The following is a 20,403-nucleotide window of genomic DNA, read 5'->3' on the forward strand; positions in this document are numbered from 1 at the left end:
ATTAAAACATTCAATGAGAATCCTGAATGCTCTAACAAGAGAAATAGCTGTTGATGATTCTGCAAATAAATTTAAATGTGCTAACTGCTCTTATCTGCTTCTTCTTTGTGCTTTATTTTGTAATTTATTTATCTGTAAAACGATTGGTTGAGAATGATAGAGTTTGCCTCAGGATATTGAGAATGAATATTTATGCAAAGGGCAACAAGGAAAGGAAAAACTGCAAGAAAAGGTTGAACTATTTTGTAGTTTCCTTCTTAGTTTCTTCCTCACAACTAAATACTTGAGATTGCATAAGAAACAGAGCTGTCTCTTGGTTTAAGTAGGCTATGTAAGTACAGTACAAGAATCACAACAATTTGAAAGTTTACCCCTTGTTTTGTTTTCAGTGCCCTGTTGGCATATGTCACAGATTTTGAAGACAAGAAAGAGTGAATAAAATAACACCAATAAAAGGATCGTCAATATTTTTAGACAGATCTTTTAATTTAGCCAAAATAAAAAAAAAGGCGGGTGGGTAGAATTTTTTATTAAGAAGCTGTTGATCTAATAATTTCTCTCTAACTTACTGTCCAAAATATGTATGATGAGAACAATTACAGGTTCAGATCTAAATCAACAGTGTGTTGATTGATATAGGAACTTATGGCCTCCATATTCACTGTACTATAACCAGATCCAGGCCAACTAGCATTGGCAATATAAAGAGATACTGTAAACTAAGAAGGCATGGAATCTGTTCCTCTGTTTGTTCTTACTACAAGAAAGCAAAGCCCCAGATAATTGTAATGTTACTATTATTTTTATTTATAAAAAAAGCTTAATTTTATATTAAATTAACTATTAAATCATGCACACAAGGAACAGCCCCAAAATGTTACCAACTGATTGGATAAATAAAGCATACATCAGGACATACAAGATATACTTTGCACTCACAAGTGTATCTTGTATGAAAACTGGCCTTTTGGGCAAGAAAGCTTAATCTTAGGGTAATCCTGTCATTTTTACAAATTAATTAATTAAGATCTGATGACTAAGGTTAAAACAACTCAACATTCCTGTAAAAAAAGCATTTCAAAGTTTGTGAGAACAATAATGACTCCTATAATGAGAAGTATTTCAGCAGCAGACATGATTGAGAAAGCATATTGTTATTCAGTGACATGAGAAGGGATGATGTAGAAAAACAAAATGAAGGCAAATCACAAACTATAAACTGTTATATTGATAAAGCATAAAAAAAAACATGGTGAGCCCTGTTAGGTAATAATTACTTACCTACAAGGATTCACTTGTAATTTATCATAAAATCACAGAATGTAAGGACTGATGCTTTGGAAATCATCTAGTCCATCCATGATCTAATAAAGAAACCCACTACTACAGCATCCCAACAAATGGCTATGCAATCACTATTAAATACTTCCAACAAAGGAGAGTCACCACCTCTCAAGATAATCTGTTCCACAATTGAACAACTATTACCATTATTCCAATGTCAATCAATCAAAATAGAGCTGGAAGGGACCTTGGAAGTCTTTTAGTCCAACCCCCTGCTCAAGCAGGAGACCCTATACCATTTCAGACAAGTGACTGTCCAGTCTCTTCTTAAAAACCTCCAATGATGAAGCATCCTCAACTTCTGACGGCAAGCTGTTCCACTGGTTAATTGTCCTCACTATTAGGAAGTTTCCAGGTTGCTTCTCTCCTTTATTAGTTTCCATCCATTGTTTCTTGTCCTGCCCTCTGGTGCTTTGGAGAATAATTTGACCCCCTTTTCTTTGTGGCAGCCCCTCAAATACTGGAATACTGCTATCATGTCACCCCTAATTCCTCTTTCTTTAGACTAGCCAGACGCAAAACTTGCAGCCTTTAATCCTCTTAGTTGCTCTTCTTTGCACTTTTTCCAAAGTCTCAACATCTGTTTTGTAATGTGGTGACCAAAACTGGATGCAATATTCCAAGTGTGGCCTTACTAAGTCTGCCCAGTGAAGAAGGTTTCCTTAGTATTTTGAATTTATTGTTTCTTGTCTTGTCTTTTGAAACAACACTTAAATATATATCCTACCTTCTATATAATAATTCTTTGGCTATCACATTTTTCCACAGTATTCTCTTCACATAGGCTAACAGTTCAAACACCTCTTTAACCACTCATCCTTTGGTCCTTCCAGGTCTCTTAAGATCTTGGTTGCTGTCTTCAGGAAGAATCCTGTTTGTCAGAAATCCTTACTAAAATGCAAGGTCCAGAACTCAATATTCTAGGCATGGTTTACCAATACAGAATAAAAAGGAATATTGCTTATTTTCATCTTGACACCGTATTTTTGATTAGGCTAGCATTATGTTTCACTTTCTTGCAGCTGGAACACACTGTTGACTCATGTTCAGCTTATGATCTACCAAGACTCCCAGAACTATTTTACATCTAGTTGTAAAGTATGTGTAATATTCCTCAAGGACACCATGTCCATAGCTCTGGACACTATATTCATTCTTTGTTTTTTTCCTACCCAAGTGGGAAAAAATACTTTGCATTTTCCTTTTTGAAATTAACTTTGTTATTTTTTTATCATTTCAAATTGTCAAAAAAAATTTGAAGCTTGATGCTATCATCCATATTTTCCTATCCTTCCTATCTTTGTGTCATCTGAAAATTTGACTAGAATATTTCATAACTCCAAGTCAATTATAACTATGTTGAACAATACAGAACCATATTCTGTTGTATAATAGTAGACATCCACTTCCAAGCTGACTTGGATATAATTGTTCAACCAGTTCTGTATCCATTTAATGTAGCATGGTCTAATGTAGCCATACATTCTAGAGGATGGCATGACATACTTTATTAAATGTTTTGCTGAAGTCCAGGCACATTATGTCAGTTGCAATTCTGCAATCATTAAAACTGGTATTTTTATCAAAAAAAGAACTGGCTGATCTACTTTAGGACTAGTACTCTTCAATATCATCAATGAATTAGATGAGGGTATAGATGGGGAAAACCATCACATTTGCAGATGATATCAAGTTGGCAGGAATAGCCAACACTCCAGAGATAGGCTTATCAAGATACAGAAAGATCTTGACAGATGTGAATATTGGCCCTTATTTAACAAAATGAAATTCAGTGGTTAAAAAAAGTAAGGTTCTACATTTAGGCCAGAAAAACAAATGCACAGGTATAGTATAGGTAGTATCTAGGAAAATAGTACTAACTGACAGGGATCTTGGACTCCTAGTGGACAGTCACTTAAATATGAGCCAGTAGTGTGCTGCAGCTGCCAAAAAAGCCAACACACTTCTATGCTGCATTAACAGAGGGATAGAATCAAGATCATTTTGATGTGCTAATACCATTCCAGGTACCATTACTACCTTACTATTACCATTGGTAAGACCGCACTTGGAATACTGCATCCAGTTTTGGTTGCCACGATGTATAAAAGATGCTGAGATTCTAGAAAGAGTACAGAGAACAACAATAAAGATTATTAGGGGACTGGAGGCTAAAACATATAAAGGACGATTGCTGGAATTGGATATGTCTAGCTTAATGAAAAGATATATTAGGGGGTGACATGATAACAGTGTTCCATTATCAAAGGGGAGTCAACCTATTTTCCAAAGCACCTGAAAACAGGACAAAAAGCAATGGATGGAAACTAATCAAGGGAAGAAGAAACTTAGAACTAAGGAGAAATTTCCTGACAACTGGAACAATTAATCAGTGGAACGACTTGCCACTGGAAGTTTTTAAAAAGAGAATGGACAACTATTTGCCTGAAATGGTATAAGGTTTCCTGCCTGAGTACGGGGATTACATGACCTCCAAGGTCCCTTCCAACCCTGTTATTCTGTTAGTATGGCTTTATTTTTGATAAATTTAATAATCTGTTCTAGAGTTTTATCTGGTATCAACTTCAAGATGATAATTCTTAATTATATTGGTTCTCATTTGTACGTTTTTTGAAGATGGAAACATCTTTTTCCAATCCTCTAGCAACTTGATGGCTAACCTTTTCGGCACTGAGTGCTGAAAGCACGCACACATGTACGTGCGCACACTCATAACACAATACGCACATGACCCCTCTGCATGCCCAATCCTCTGCGTGCCCCACCCCCCGCTCGTGCGCCCCACTCCCCATGCATACACGGCAGAGACCCAAAAACCAGCTGGCCGGCGGGAGACACATGTACATGCATGGCAGAGCTGAGCTGGGGTGACGGCTTGCGTGCCCACAGAGAGGGCTCTGCATGCTACCTGTGGCACGCGTGTCATAGGTTCGGCATCATGGCTCTAGCATCATGATTTCTCAAAAATTACAGGAAGGGGCTCCAAAATGACATCCCTGATATTCTTCAAGACTCTCAGATCTAACTGACTGAGTTCCAGAGACAAACTCATTCAAAACCATAGCCAGAGGCTCCCTAACCCTTTACTTTCTTTGGGTTCCCATTCCTTTCTTGTGTCAGTTGTTCTATTTAGTACTGTCTGGATACAATTCCCTCTGTGAGGAAGATCAAAGCCCAGTAGGAGTTGGGGAGTTCTATCTTTTCCTTCACATTGTTTACTATCCTCAAAAGGGTTTTTCTTTTTGGTTGCTTTCAGTTTTCTTTGCAAGCTTCAGTTCCTTTTGCACTTTAGGCTTAGCCTTTCTGATTTCTTTTTTTTCTTCTTCTTCTTCTTTGGTTTTTTTGCATGTTCCTTTTAACTCCTGTGCCATGGCAGCTTCAAGCTTCACTTCTTTTCATTGAAATGTGTAATTTTATTTCTGGGAGCTCATTTCTGAGAAGTTCCTCACTGTCCTGTGGTCATTTTAACCCATAATATCTGTACAGAGTAATCTGCCTGATAGTCCTCTATGCTTGTTAAAACTGCCTTTTTTGAAATCTAGTATGCATGAATGATTATGCTGCCATCTTTCTTGCTGTTGTGTCTTAAAATCCATAATGAAATCATTGTTTCCTCCCAACACGCCCAGTTGTTACCAGTTAAAAGAATTCTTTAGAACTGATTAGAAATAGATCTAGGAAAGCTAATCTCTCTGATGCTTTTCCAGCCTTCTGGAAAATAAAACAATCAGCAGGATAATTTGCAAGAAATTTTGAGAATGTACCAGTAGCAAACTTGGTGAAGTTGAATTTACAAAGATGTCCAGATGTATGCGATTATTATTATATCTTTTCTCCCTGAACATTATGTAATTTGATCTATGAGATTGTTATGCAGATATTTTGCTGGGCCCGACAATCTATACCACATTTTTTTCTCTACCTTTTTCTCTTTCTTATCCCAAGTAGTCTCTACTAGATCCTCCTGTTCAAATTCTGTAAGGGCTATACATGTGTACTTCCTTTACATATAACGACATGCCTGTCTTGCCTGGCATATTCATTTAGGTTATTCATGAAATTCACCCCATCATGTTTAATGATGCCCATATTTCTTTTACATTAAGATTACTTGTTTGATTCTCATATTCAGTGCATTTTTCTGGAGACACTGCAAACTTTGGACTCTATTACTTATCCTATTCCCTCCCATATTTACCAGCTCATTAAGTCCCATTAATAGAAATTGCTGTTGCACTATTTTCTGCTTTTCTCCTTTCTAATAAGGTAATTTAAAGTTTAAAGTTATAGTTGCAAACACACTTTACAAGGTCTTTCTACAAAACTCTTTGTAGTGGATTCTTTCAAATCTTTGGCTGACATTTGTTCTGATGTGGATCAGTGGAAAAAGATAATTGTTTGAAAGTATTTTGGGAGTCTTTCCATCACATCCTGAATGTGGGCTCAGAAGGGCAGCACATTTCTCTTGAGAATCTATCATGTCACCAGAATGTTGCTTCAGTTTCTCATAGTTGCCTGTCATTCCCCTTTTTTAGGAGTGTAAAGGTAAAGGTTCCCCTCGCACATATGTGCTAGTCGTTTCTGACTCTAAGGGGCGGTGCTGATCTCCGTTTCAAAGCCGAAGAACTAGCGCTGTCCGAAGACGTCTCCATGGTCATGTGACTGGCCTGATTAAACGCCAACGGCACACAGAATGCTGCTACCTTCTAAACAAAGGTGGTCCCTATTTTTCTACTTGCATTTTTTTATGTGCTTTCAAACTGCTAGGTTGGCAGAAGCTGGGACAAGTAACGGGAGCTCACCCCGTTACGCAGCACTAGGGATTCGAACCGCTGAACTGCCGACCTTTCGATCGACAAGCTCAGTGTCTTAGCCACTGAGCCACCGTGTCCCTTTTAGGAGTGACAAATGCTATAAACATAGAATCTTTTCATTTGCAGATCCTATAAAAATCTTCTTCCTCAGTTTCTCAAATTTGTGCAACTATACTTCTTCCAGAGGTTTAGAAATCCCGAATGGGGAACAATCAACGATCCCTTCTGAAGTTCCAAAGAAAAAGAGCTCTCCTTGACAGGCATCTTCCTTTCCCTCTATATCCTTTGCTAGTCTTTCTTTTATCTTCTGGAAAATTCCATGGGTTTGTTAATCATCTACAAAAGCTTCCTATGTCTGATAAATAATTCAACATTTTCCCTGATAAATTAGAGGGTGGACAGATGTGCTTCACTTGCATTTGCATGTGGCAGAGTTCTTCTTGTCTTCTGGAAGAAAAACAAACATGGCACATTCCACATGTCATGACAATTGTTCTCTCCATTACCATGATCAGGAATAAGAAACTCTCGTTTTTGTGAATTCTTCCACAAATGTTCTGTAGAACACCTACACAAACATGTAATTAGCTGTCCCAGTATTCTAGCTTCCCAGGGAGGTAGATTGTTGTTTGTTTGGATCAGTGGTGGGATTCAATTTTTTTTTACTATCTGTTCTGTGGGCGTGGCTTGGTGGGTGTGGCTTGTTGGGCATGGCAGGGAAAGGATACTGTAAAATCTCCATTCCCTCCCCACTCCAGGGGAAGGTTACTGTAAAATCCCCACTTCTTCCCGATCAGCTGGGACTTGGGAGGCAGCAAATATATGGGGTCGGGCCAGTCAGAGGTGGTATTTACCGGTTCTTTGAACTACTCAAAATTTCCACTACCGGTTCTCCAGAACTGGTCAGAACCTGCTACCTCTGGTTTGGTTCCTGTTTGTTTACTTGACAATTTCTGGTAACTGTAGTATATAGATAGCAGTATTAATGCACTTTGTTGTTCTGATGTGCATGCATATGTGTTACAATTTCGTGCATGTTCTCTCAGATAGCAATCTTTCAGTAAATGGGTGATATCTATTTTTTTCTTTCTGTATGTGGCATCTTCCCTGAATTCTTTGTAAGAAGTTTTTGTTGTTAGTTGCGAAGTCGTATCCGACCCATCGCGACCCCATGGACAACATGTAAGAAGTTACCAAGGTTCTAATTAACTATATTTTTCCATTTAGCTAAACTGAAAAATTATGGTTGTCAGCTTTCGACCAAGCAAAATTGCAAACCACGGTTTGAAGTAGGTTGAAGATGTCAGTCTATTATGAAGATAACCATAATTATTAGGAACATAAGTCTTATTATTGTATCAGTTAATATGAAAGAGCAGCAAGGAACAAAGTTTACTACCTAAAATGCGGACAATGTTCCCTAGTATTCATATGAACAATAGTATTTTAGTTTTAGTTGCTTGAATAGTGTTAGGTTTTAGACTGTCAGCTTTATTCCATAGCTGTTACCATATTTTGTTTTTTATAATGTCCGTTGTATTGTAATTACTCTAGTGTAATATTTGTGCTGCTTTACATTGAGCTGTGATAGCCTTACTAACAATTCCTAACTTAAAATAATTTTGAGTTACAGATATAAAATTTTTAATGAAAGAAGATGGATTTATTTATATATGAGCTGGACTAAAACTTAAACTGGTTTAAGGGTTAGGGTTAAATGTACTTGATAAGTAGAATACTCACAAAGTAGCAGAGATTACATACTAAAAATGAGAGGGAGAGAGGGAGAGGGAGAGAGAAAGAGAGGGGGGGGGAGAGAATTGTTTCAAGAACATTACTTGGGGTGAGAAAAAAGGAGCAGATTAGTGCTTTAATGTTAATTGATCCCCAGCTAAAGACAATAGGAAACCACAGGATTTTTTTCAATATAATCTATTGGCCTGTAAGTGTGAAGAGACAAAAAAACCTGCAAACACAACAGCCTGTTAAATTCTGGCTGTTTCCTGCTTCTGCTGCAACTCATAATTAGAATTTATGGTAAAATGCACCTGGTACAAAAATGCCAACATAGGATTTATTTGGTCTAGGAATAGCTTTTAAATGGCAGAAGTAAAGGGATGATGTATTTTTAACCAGATAGGCTATCCACATGTCACCACTTTTTTTTTTTACTTTTTTTTTTGCAAATAGAAAAATGAACACAAACATGGATGGGGATGATAACTATTTTGGGGGGTGGGGAGGGGAAGAAGGAGAGAAGTTCCATTACTCAAGGAGCTGCAGAAGTTCAGAGTCATGCTTTTTTGTGCATACTTCTATTGCTCAACTGGAGATAAGACTGATTGCCTCACAACGTTTTCTGTTCTCAGTATTTAAAAATTGGCACAACTGACTTCTAAGGGATTAAGGAGCCTGTCAGGATGAAGAAGTTCCCTCAAAAGCCAGAAGCATCAGGAAAATACTATATTTTCTTTAATCCTGATTTTGATTACCTCCAGTAAAGATTAGGAAATCCTGTGCGAGGGGAAAAAAATGAAAAAAATGAAGCAATATGCCTAATCAGCCCTGCTTGGTTGCTGCTCCCCCAGAGAACAATGAAACTAATGAGAAAGTAATGAGGAATGAAAACCTTTCAGTTACATTTGCACCCAGATTCAAGCTGTTTCTCTAGAAAACCAGGAACTGAAGCCACATCCCTCTTCCAATTCCTTGAAATTACGGTATCAAGTTTCCATAGTGTACAAAATATTTATTTATTTATTTATTTATTTATTTATTTATTTATTTATTTATTCAAATTTGTATAGCGCCCTATCTCCCTAGGGACTCAGGGCGGTGCACAGGCAAATAAAATACATATAAATACAAAAATAAAATATCCATTAAAAAACTTATTAGATGCAGCCAGATAATTAAAAATAATATATATAATAAAACCCATTAAAATCTACATTTAAAAACCTAGTCCAGTCCTGCGCAAACGAATAGATGTGTTTTAAGCTCGCGGCGGAAGTTGACGAAGTCCTGGGGGGAGTTCGTTCCAGAGGGTGGGAGCCCCCACAGAGAAGGCCCTTCCCCTGGGTGTCGCCAGACGGCACTGCCTAGCCGACAGCACCCTGAGGAGTCCCTTTCTGTGAGAGCGCACGGGTCGGTGAGAGGTATTCAGTAGCAGCAGGCGGTCCCGTAATTGCCCGGCCCTATGCCATGGAGTGCTTTAAAGATAGTTACTAACACCTTGAAGCGCACCCGGAAAGCCACAGGTAGCCAGTGCAGTCTGCGCAGGAGAGGTGTCACATGGGTGCCACGAGGGACTCCCTCTATCACCCGCGCAGCCGCATTCTGAACTAACTGGAGCCTCCAGATGCCCTTCAAGGGGAGCCCCATGTAGAGAGCATTGCAGTAATCCAGACGAGACGTCACGAGGGCGTGAGTGACCGTGCATAGGGCATCCCGGTCTAGAAAGGGGCGCAACTGGCGGACCAGGCGAACCTGGTAAAAAGCTCTCCTGGAGACGGCCATCAAATGATCTTCAAAAGACAGCCGTTCATCCAGGAGGACGCCTAAGTTGCGTACCCTCTCCATCGGGGCCAATGACTCGCCCCCGACAGTCAGCCGAGGACTCAGCTGACTGTACCGGGATGCCGGCATCCACAGCCACTCTGTCTTGGAGGGATTGAGCTTGAAACTGTTTCTCCCCATCCAGACCCGTACGGCCTCCAGACACCGGGACAGCACTTCGACAGCGTACAGCTGGTACCTCACACCGAAGCCACTGATGATCTCACCCAGCGGCTGCATATAAATGTTGAACAGGAGGGGCGAGAGAATCGACCCCTGCGGCACCCCACAAGTGAGGCGCCTCGGGGCCGACCTCTGCCCTCCCGTCAACACCGTCTGCGACCGGTCGGAGAGATAGGAGGAGAACCACCGATAAACGGTGCCTCCCACTCCCAAATCCCTCCAACCGGCGCAGCAGGATACCATGGTCGATGGTATCAAAAGCCGCTGAGAGGTCTAATAGGACCAGGGCGGAGGAACACCCCCTATCCCTGGCCCTCCAGAGATCATCCACCAACGCGACCAAAGCCGTCTCAGTGCTGTATCCGGGCCGGAAACCGGACTGGAACGGGTCTAGATAGATAGTTTCCTCCAGGTGTTGGGGAAACTGACATGCCACCACACTCTCTACAACCTTCGCTGCGAAGCGAAGGTTGGAGACCGGACGATAATTACCTAAAACAGCCGGGTCCAGGGAGGGCTTCTTGAGGAGGGGCCTCACCACCGCCTCTTTCAAGGCGGCCGGAAAGACTCCCTCCAACAAAGAAGCACTCGTAATTGCCTGGAGCCAGCCTCGTGTCACCTCCTGAGAGGCCAGTACCAACCAGGAGGGGTACGGGTCCAGTAAACACGTGGTGGCATTCAATCTACCCAGCAACCTGTCCATGTCCTATTAATTTTGACAGTTCAAGTTAAAAATTTTATAATAAATAAAGCAGTTCCTTCATTAGAGAGTGGAAACCTTTATGAAATTTTAGGATAGGAAATGCTGTTTGTTTAAGAATGGAAACTTTGGAGGGCTACACACAGACATTACACTTATTTTGTCTGCACATATAAGGAAGCTGTAATTTTTTTGGGAAAATATGGCTAGATGTTCTGAGGTATATATCAAATATATAAGTATATGCAACCTCACATAGCTTTGAGACTTAAAAAGAAAATCAAACAGGATATGCAAAGGAAGCGTAAACGTGATACACTTCCTCTAAAAACTATATAGTACAAAGCAGTTCTGCTTTATTTTGTATAAGCCAACAACACGTAGTACAGCAACAGAATTAATAATCTTCAGTATCCTGAAATGTAGTTCCAATTTATCAGCTGTTTCTTTGTGATAAATCTATGGATAAAGTTCATGGTTGCTTTCAAGAGTATACTTGGAACACTAAAATGCTTATTGGAACTTATGCCCTAATCAAGAAACTGCCCAAAAAGCCAACATCAAACAGCCCAATCAAAGAATCTCTAGGACCACTCTCACCAACACTGAAAGGCAAGCCTTTAGAACAGGGGTCTCCAACCTTGGCAACTTTCAGACTTGTGGACTTCAACTCCCAGAATTCCTCAGCCAGTTTTGCTGGCTGAGGAACTCTGGGTGTTGAAGTCCACAAGTCTGAGAGTTGCCAAGGTTGGAGACCCCTGCTTTAGAATATAAATTGACAGCAAACAGCACTCCTTATAGCACTGATGATGTGAGCCAATTTGGGTAATGAAACATCTGCAAGAAAACAAGCAAGCTCAGGGAACACCAAAGACCCCTTTCTAAAGAAACTGACTAACCGAAAGCAACCCAAAATTGCCTTTAATTTAATGAAGCATTGCAACTTTTTTTTTTTTTGCAGTGTAAAAAGGAAGCTGACTTTTGGCTGACTCAGGATTACTGTATCATAAATCTTTCTCCTGAATTGTTTTCTGCTTGTTTAGCTGCAATCTATTGTTGATAGAAAGTAACAAGCAACAGATTTTGCAGCATGTTTTAAAAATGTACTTTATACACATTGGAGTTATGAAAAGAAATGTGTATGTATCAAAAAAGCGGGGGAGGGGAGGAGCCCAATTCACAAGGACTAATGGCACAAATTCTGTGATGACAGCATAATCTATCATTGTTTTAATCATTCCCAAATGTCCTCATAGGAGCATGTCAGTTTCCTGGTTTTCTGAGCAATTGACCGTATTAAAATAAAAATATTTATTAAGCCATAAATGGAGAATGGCAAAATATGACAAAACATATAAGAATCCATATGCACTCTAATCCCTTGGTGGTTGTGCAAGCAAGAAATCTTTATAGGATAATTCTTGTCCACAATTTAAATGATGGTTAAAATAATTACATGGATGGGCATAAAAATGTTGCCTTTTTCAAAATTTTCAAAATGAATTCCCAATGTGTCAAAGAGGTTTAAAAAACCACAACTGCATTTAAATCATTTCTATTTTCAGAGTATAAGGCGGCCATATTTTTCCTAGTCATAAGAAAGGATAGGACTATAATAAAATCACTTTATGAGACATACTATGTCTAGAGATTCATAAACTATAAGAATTATTCATCCCAAAGTGTTATAATTAATAATTTCAGAATTCTTGTAAAGTGTCACAAAAAAAAAAAAATAGAAAGAACTAAAGCAAACCCATTTTGGAAAACCCAATAATAATTACCAGTATTTAACTTTATATGTGGTGCATAATATACTAGCAGTTGTCTAATGATATTAGTTTTCTGCTTACGTCTTTATGCTACAATTATCATAGATTTCAAAGGGGAAAATTTGTATAACATTCCTTTCTAGAGATGAGCTGTTTGTTGATTTAATGTTATGATATCAGATTGAAAAAAATTATTTCTACAGGCAGTACAATGTGTTAATTAATATGAAAATATCTATTTATCTTTATATAATAATATTTATACCTATCTATATCTATCTATCTAGAATAATAAAATCTCAAATATACTTGTGTTACCCATAAATGAGTGCTGTCACTAGAATAATATCCTTGAAATACATCATTAATGTTTATATTATATTCAGCACCATAAATTCTAACACCCTGCTCTTGCAGCTGTAATTCTTCAGAGATGGGTTACCACAAATATTAATACAGGGCATTTTGTTTTGACCCAAAACGGGAGGTCAAAATAGACAGCATAAATTCTGGAACATTTAAATTTAGGTCAGGCAAAGAATATATTTATAAAGCAAACTGAGGGGCTGTAAACATGACAGTTTGCAAATTGGAAAGATGTTCTTACAAATAACAACAAAGATTTTCACTAAATTGTTGCTATCACACAATTTAGTTAAAAAGAAAAAAGAATGAAAAGGAAAAAGAATGAGTTGTTTTAAGGAGAAATGTGCTGTACATCTATTTGTATTATTATTAATCCGAAATAGTTCCATATTATGTCTCAAATGTTTTTTTACGATTTCATAATTAAAGTTTATACACCATTTGAATTGTTTGGTTGCCAAGCATGTAAGCATACTTATCTAAAGTCCAAAAAGGAGCCTGAGTTAAAGAAAACATAACCATATCTTTTGTGTAATCTATGATAGTCAGCTAGCAATTTTCTTTTGTATGAGACAAACCTGCATACGTCAAAATCCTCAGATAAGTCAGCATAAAATACAGGATGTTTCCGAGCAGCCACAGCCATAGAAGCCCCTGTCTCAGCAGGTGTTCCATTTCCTGTAACTGTAAAAAGATCTCTGCCTGTGCTTCCCTCCGAACCACTGTCTTCCTTGCTTGTCCTGCCTTGCCTAATGTAAGCGGAAGGTTCTGGATCCTGATGGCTATTCTGGTGTTTTCCAGACCGTCTCAAGGAGCTGGGTTCCACAGAGGACACAGAAGATAATGAGAGGGAGTTTTCATTATACCTTCTAATCGTCCTCCTAGGATTGTTTAGATTATAGCTTTCCGGTTCTGATTTCTTTTCCCCACTTATTCCCATAGCGGCAAGTTCAATAGCGTTCTTATTGCACCGCTCATCTGTAGAAACATTTGAAGGGTTCTGTCGTCTCGTTTTCCTAAGCATTTTGGCTCTATCTCTTTTTCTGACTAGGGCCCAATAATTTTCATCTGAAGTTGAAGAATCGGATGTTGTTTTGCAAAAGGCATTCCATCGAGGATTTGAGATCTTGGGATGTGGCTTGACATCCTTGTCTTTTCTTTGCTTTACTATATCCTCAGAATTCTCCTCGGCCTTCTTTCTCTGCCTAACACCTTGTTTCACCTTTTTTACATGCTTTTTCCTAGCAGAACTCAGCCCCATGACATGGATTGATGTTTCAAATGTATCTTCTGATAGGTCATGCAAAGTGGAAGATCTAAACAGAACAAGAGGACAAGGAGATGGATAGTGATAAAATGGAGAGGGGAAGGAGAGAGAGAGAGAGAGAACATAAATAAAGTAATAGAATCAAATGGAAAATGAACACGATATTGAAAATGACAAACAAAAAAACAGATGGGTGGAAATACATGAAAGAAATTAGACAAAAGAAATATCCATAGCTCATTAGACAAAGAAGACATGTACTAAACAGATTAGGAATATAAATTTAGCACATACCTACAGATGTCCTGAGTAGATGGGCAGACAGATAACCGTGACTGGCTTCCGGGAGCTGTCCCTGTAGTAGGACTGCTTGCCTGTTGGAAGAAGTTAGATAAATTGGATTCTTTGTCCACAAAATAAAACATAGAGATTTTATTACTTTTCCACATGATTTATATTTCAAGCTCTTCACTCTGCTTTCATAGAGGCATGGCTTGTAAAATAAGGAAATTGCTATTAAAGCAAAACCCTTTTAAGGAAGTAAACGCTGCAAATCACATGCATATTTTATTTCATTTTTGAGGAACAAAACTTTCAGAAACTGTTCTTATTTGGCTTTAGTTGTGAACCAGCTGCTAAAGTTTTTTTAAATGGTACTTTTAAAAAATTAAGACAAGCTGGCAATAGTATCGTTCTGACTGATTCCTGTATTAAAAAATACTATGAAAAAAAAACGAGAAGAAAAAGTATATATATCCTATAGTTCAAATATAATTGTCAGCATCTTGAAATTATTTGAAATTCAGATTGTTTCTTGAAAATATATAAATTATATGATTGTCTTTATTTATTCCATTCAGATTTCCCCCTTCACAATAATACAGCAATTGTGACTGGGTATTTGTAGTCTAGTGAAAAGAAGGACCAAGGGTGACATGACAGCAGTGTTCAAATATTTGAGAGGCTTTCATAAAAGAAGAGGGGGTCAACTTATTTTCCAGAGCATCAGAAGGCAAAATTAGAAGGGCCTCTGGTGGCTCAGCAGACTAAGTCTGTCTGTTATTAACACAGCTGCTTGCGATTACTGCAAGTTCAAGTCCCACCAGGCCCAAGGTTGACTCAGCCTTCCATCTTTTATAAGGTAGGTAAAATGAGGACCCACATTGTTGGGGGCAATAAAAGTTGACTTTGTAAATAATATACAAATGGATGAAGACTATTGCTTAACACATTGTAAGCCACCCTGAGTATTCGGAGAAGGGCGGGATATAAATTCAAATAAAAAAGAAGAAGAAGCAATGGATAGAAACTAACCAAGGAGACGAGCAACCTACAACTAAGGAAAAATTTCCTGACAGAAACAATCAACCAGTGGAATGGCTTGTCTTCAGGAGTTGTGACTATTTCACCACTGGTCTGAAATGGTCTCCTAGCTGAGCAGGAGTAGAAGGCCTTCAAGGTCCCTTCTCTTCCAAGTCTGCTGCTACTCCAGCTTCTGATGGTACTTATTCACAAACCAAATATATTGCACATTGTTTACAAGATTCATCATATGAATCATATGATTCATCATCATATTCAGTAAACCATGAAATCAGATAAAAATGAGTGCTGAAAAATCCTTTCACGGTCCTATTTCTGGTCTATAGATAAACATTTCAGATAAATGAATAAGGAAAGCTTAGGACAATAAGAAAAATACCATATACATTGTGGTTACGCTATATTTATTCTTGTCTCAATATTTAGGAATTATAATATTTTAGAAGGAAATTAGATAAGTCTATCTAGATACAAGTAGATTTTGTCTTCATTGTAGTTTTACCATGGATGTATTAAATTGTTGATAGTCTCTTGCTGATTGTTCTTGCAAATTATTATAGCTCATTACATGGTACATATATGAACTAGGGTAAATAATAAAATCATAAACATTATAGTCACATAAATATTTTTCTAAAATGATGAAAATGTTTTCACTGAATAGTTATTAGAAGTCCCACTGGTCATAATTTGGTTTATTTGGCTTAAAATAATTTCCTTTAAAATGAATTGCTCGTGCTATTCTATTTTTCTTTCTAAGCCACATGTTTTCTTATCCATCTTTCCACAAACTTTCTTTTCTTCTTCAAAGGTAGATACTTAAAAATAATCTAATATACAAAAATGCTGCTTGACTTTCCTATTATTAATATGCATTTTGTTCTGTAACACAAAGCTAAAATCTCCCCAAACAATAATAAATTCATTCAAAGTGAAGATAGGGAATAATTCGTAAAAAATAGCATCAATGGCTTGCAAGCTTGCTTTAAGTTTCATGAGTAAAACAAGCTTCACTGAGATGATACAAAATGCCTGTGAGGATCTTCTCTACTGAAAGTTAGTCTGAATCTAGCATAGGATATCCTACTGCAAGGTTGTTTTAAAATTTATAAGTAATTTTCCAATTAAACATTTTTTCCCTATTTTCAGCAAGCAGAGATTGAAATCTATTCAGTTTAATTTCACTAGGGTAAATTCTGGAAATAAACCATAGTTGAGTTGAGGATAAAAGATATTTGGTGTTGATTAAGCTTTATAACTACTGAAAACAATCATAAATTATGCCCAGCTAAACCTCGACATTTATAGGTAATATATGAGGAACAATTAAAGTTTTCCAATTTCAGATAGATCAATTTAAGTCAGATAAGCAGAAGCCTATGACATGACACCAGGACAAAGGATTTTATTTGCTCCTGTTCCTGTTCACTTCTTTTTAATTTGGAATAAATTTTCTGTTCATTAAAAATTCTATAACAGCCATTGATTAAATGTCAAAAAGTTAAAAATATACCACAGGCAATTATTATATCAATAAAAAATGAATAGAATCTGTAAATATAACACAAAAATAAAAAAAATCAATACAAAGAGGATTTGACATAATCTTCTATTTTCCATATTATGATTCCTTGATTGGCAGCTAATTTAACAGGATAAAGAATTCTAAATAGCATTCAAAATAGTATTTAAAGTGACATTTACATGAGAGGAAGTTGCACCACATACTAATTTCTGAATAATTTATCAAAGCAGTTTTTATCAGATGAGGTCAATGATACAAAATTACGTTTTACAAACTAACTTATTAGCAAGTGATCTTATTTTTTTTGTGGGACAGAACATAGTTTCAGATACAACACACTTCTATAAGCTTAGTTCTAGTATTTTGAAAAGTATTGAAAATACTACACTTCTTATTTTCAAAGTTTTTATACTGATACTGAATGGCTAAATATACATAACATAACAAAACATAAAACAGAGTTGGAAGGGACCTTGGAGGCCTTCTAGTCCAACCCCCTGCCCAGGCAGGAAACCCTACACCGTCTCAGTCAGATGGTTATCCAACATTTTCTTAAAAATTTCAAGTGTTGGAGCATTCACAACTTCTGCAGGCAAGTCGTTCCACTTATTAATTGTTCTAACTGTCAGGAAATTTCTCCTTAGTTCTAAGTTGCTTCTTTCTTTGATCAGTTTCCACCCATTGCTTCTTGTTCTATCCTCAGGTGCTTTGGAGAACAGCCCGACTCCCTCTTCTTTGTGGCAGCCCCTGAGATATTGGAACACAGCTATCATGTCTCCCCTAGTCCTTCTTTTTATTACATGACAAATTAAGTAATCTGACTGTTATTGCCCTTGTTTAAAAGTTGTTAAATTTGATGAAAGAGATCAGCAAAGCATAAGATTCAGAAAAATTATTTGAATTTTATTATTTAATTTTTTTAAAAAAAAAATTCTGAATCTTATGCTTCTGAAGAAACAATCCAAACAACTTCTACAAAAGAAAAAAGAATTTCTAGAATTTCCTGACAGTGATTGATGTTATCTACTATTTGACTTCTACTTTAATTTTGGCACCTCATAGACTCCCACCCATTACTTGCCTCTATATGGGAGGAACATTTTAGACTGAGCCTTATATTCACAAGAAGATTTTCTTGACTTCAATTCAGATCTCAACATCAACCTGCATCCAAATTGGACCCCAATTATAATTGCTAAAATAAAGACACTCATTAATCAGCTTGTTGTCGTTGTTAGTTGCGAAGTCGTGTCCGACCCATCACGACCCCATGGACAATGTTCTTCCAGGCCTTCCTGTCCTCTATCATCCTCTGGAGTCCATTTAAGCTCATGCCTACTGATTTAGTGACTCCATCCAGCCACCTTGTTCTCTGTCGTCCCTTCTTCTTTTGTCCTCAATCGTTCCCAGCATTAGGCTCTTCGCCAGTGAGTCCTTCGATCTCATTAGGTGGCCAAAGTATTTCAGTTTCATCTTCAGGATCTAGCCTTCTAAAGAGCAGTTAGGGTTGATCTCATCTAGGACTGACCGGTTTGATTACCTTGCAGTCCAAGGGACTCACAGGAGTCTTCTCCAGCACCAGAGTTCAAAGGCCTCAATTCTTTGGCGCTCAGCCTTTCTTATGGTCCAACCTTCACAGCCATACATTGTAACTGGGAAAACCATAGCCTTGACTATATGCACTTTTGTTGGCAGGGTGATGTCTCTGCTTTTCAGTACGCTGTCTAGATTTGCCATAGCTTTCCTCCCCAGGAGCATCTTTTAATTTCTTGGCTGCAGTCCCCATCTGCGGTGATCTTGGAGCCCAGGAAAATAAAATCTGTCACTACCTCCATTTCTTCCCCAACTATCTGCCAGGAATTGAGAGGGCCGGATGCCATGATCTTAGTTTTCTTAATGTTGAGTTTCAAGCCAACTTTTGCACTCTCCTCCTTCACCTGCATCAAGAGGCTCTCTTCGCTTTCTGCCATTAGAGTGGTGTCATCTGCATATCTGAGGTTGTTGATATTTCTCCCCGCAATCTTAATTCCAATTTTTGATTCATCTAGCCCCGCCTTTCTCATGAAGTGCTCTGAATATAAGTTAAATAGGCAGGGTGATAGTATACAGCCTTGCTGGACTCCTTTCCCAATTTTGAACCAATCAGTGGTTCCATGTCCAGTTCTCACTGTTGCTCCTTGACCCGCATACAGGTTTCTCAAGAGACAAATAAGATGGTCTGATACACCCATCTCTTTAAGAACTTGCCACAATTTGTTGTGATCCACACAATCAAAGGCTTTAGCATAGTCAAGGAAGCAGAAGTAGATGTTTTTCTGGAACTCCCTAGCTTTCTCCGTGATCCAGCATATATTGGCAATTTGATCTCTAGTTCCTCTGCATCTTCAAAATCCTCCATTTTTGCTTCCTGTTTACTTATATTGATCGCCCTTGCACAAATTCCAGAGGACTAAGGCCTTGACATTATTGTGCCTATTTACAAAAAGACCTGCCCACTAACTATTGGCCTATCAGTTTTTTAAATATAATAACTAAATCTATGCTGGATTTAACAAATTAGTCAATTGGATTGACTTGGAGCATGCACTGGTCGATGACCAAGCGGGTTTCACAACTCAGCAGTCTATTTATGGACATGCCCTTATTATTCAACACCTGGCAGAAAATACAGGTCCAAATCAGGTTGATCATTATATACTGCATTTATTTATTTCAGGCTCACTACATTTTATGTAGTTCCCAGAGAAAGGCAGGATACAAAAAGATCTTGATAGATTTGAACAATGGGCCCAATCCAATAACATGAAATTTGATGTGTAGAAAAGCAAGGTTTTAAACTTAGGCAGGGAAAACCAAGTATTCATACCGCTTTCTAAAACCTTAGTTAGACCACACCTAGAATACTGCATTCAGTTTTGATCACCAAATTATAAAAATATATATTGAGACTTTGTAAAAAGAGCAGAGAAGACCAACTAAGATGATTAAAGGTCTGGAGTCTTAAACCTATGAAGAACTGTTGCAGGAACTGGGGATGGCTATTCTGGAGAAAAGAAGAACTGGGGTGAAAATGTAGCAGTATTCCAGTATTTGAGGGGCTGCCACAAAGAAGAAGAGGTCAACTTATTTTCCAAAGCACCAGAAGGCAAGACAAGAAATAATGAATGGAAACTAATCAAGGAGAGAAGCACCATTCCCCAAAATTAACTAATAGACATATCCCATCCCTCTTGCAACAGATGATGTAGTACTTTTATCACAAACACAAATTGTACTTAGATGACCCTTGAATGCTCTGGCTAGTTACTGCTCTAAAGTGGCCTTTGAAATCAACAAAACTAAGATCATAATCTTTGCATAAAGATCTAAATTGCACCTCTGAAAGATAAATGGCCAGAACATCAAGCAAGTCAAATCCTTTAAATATCTGGGCATGGTTTTCAATAGCTCTACTAAACACAGTGCACATCAAAACTATTTTTGTTTTTCAGCAGTTAAGGTAGACAAATTATAGTAATAAAATATGTAGA

The 20,403-nt window shown here is 37.8% G+C and overlaps 1 protein-coding gene across 9 annotated transcripts in view; it reads right to left on the reverse strand.

Annotated features, from left to right (window-relative positions):
- The window catches only part of MARCHF1 (membrane associated ring-CH-type finger 1), a 160,207-nt gene that overhangs the window by 46,141 nt on the left and 93,663 nt on the right, over nucleotides 1-20,403 (reverse strand). For 7 of the 9 annotated variants that reach the window (XM_058192342.1, XM_058192340.1, XM_058192339.1 and 4 more), the window contains 2 exons: nucleotides 14,320-14,399; nucleotides 13,337-14,074 (listed from right to left, as the gene is read on the reverse strand). In XM_058192342.1, coding sequence (XP_058048325.1) covers nucleotides 13,337-14,074; nucleotides 14,320-14,399 — 818 coding nt within the window. The remainder of the gene's footprint in view (nucleotides 1-13,336; nucleotides 14,075-14,319; nucleotides 14,400-20,403) is intronic. The other 2 variants (XM_058192343.1, XM_058192344.1) reach the window with 2 other exon arrangements.

This window comes from Ahaetulla prasina, chromosome 8, assembly GCF_028640845.1.
Source record: "Ahaetulla prasina isolate Xishuangbanna chromosome 8, ASM2864084v1, whole genome shotgun sequence".
Lineage (NCBI taxonomy): Eukaryota > Metazoa > Chordata > Lepidosauria > Squamata > Colubridae > Ahaetulla > Ahaetulla prasina.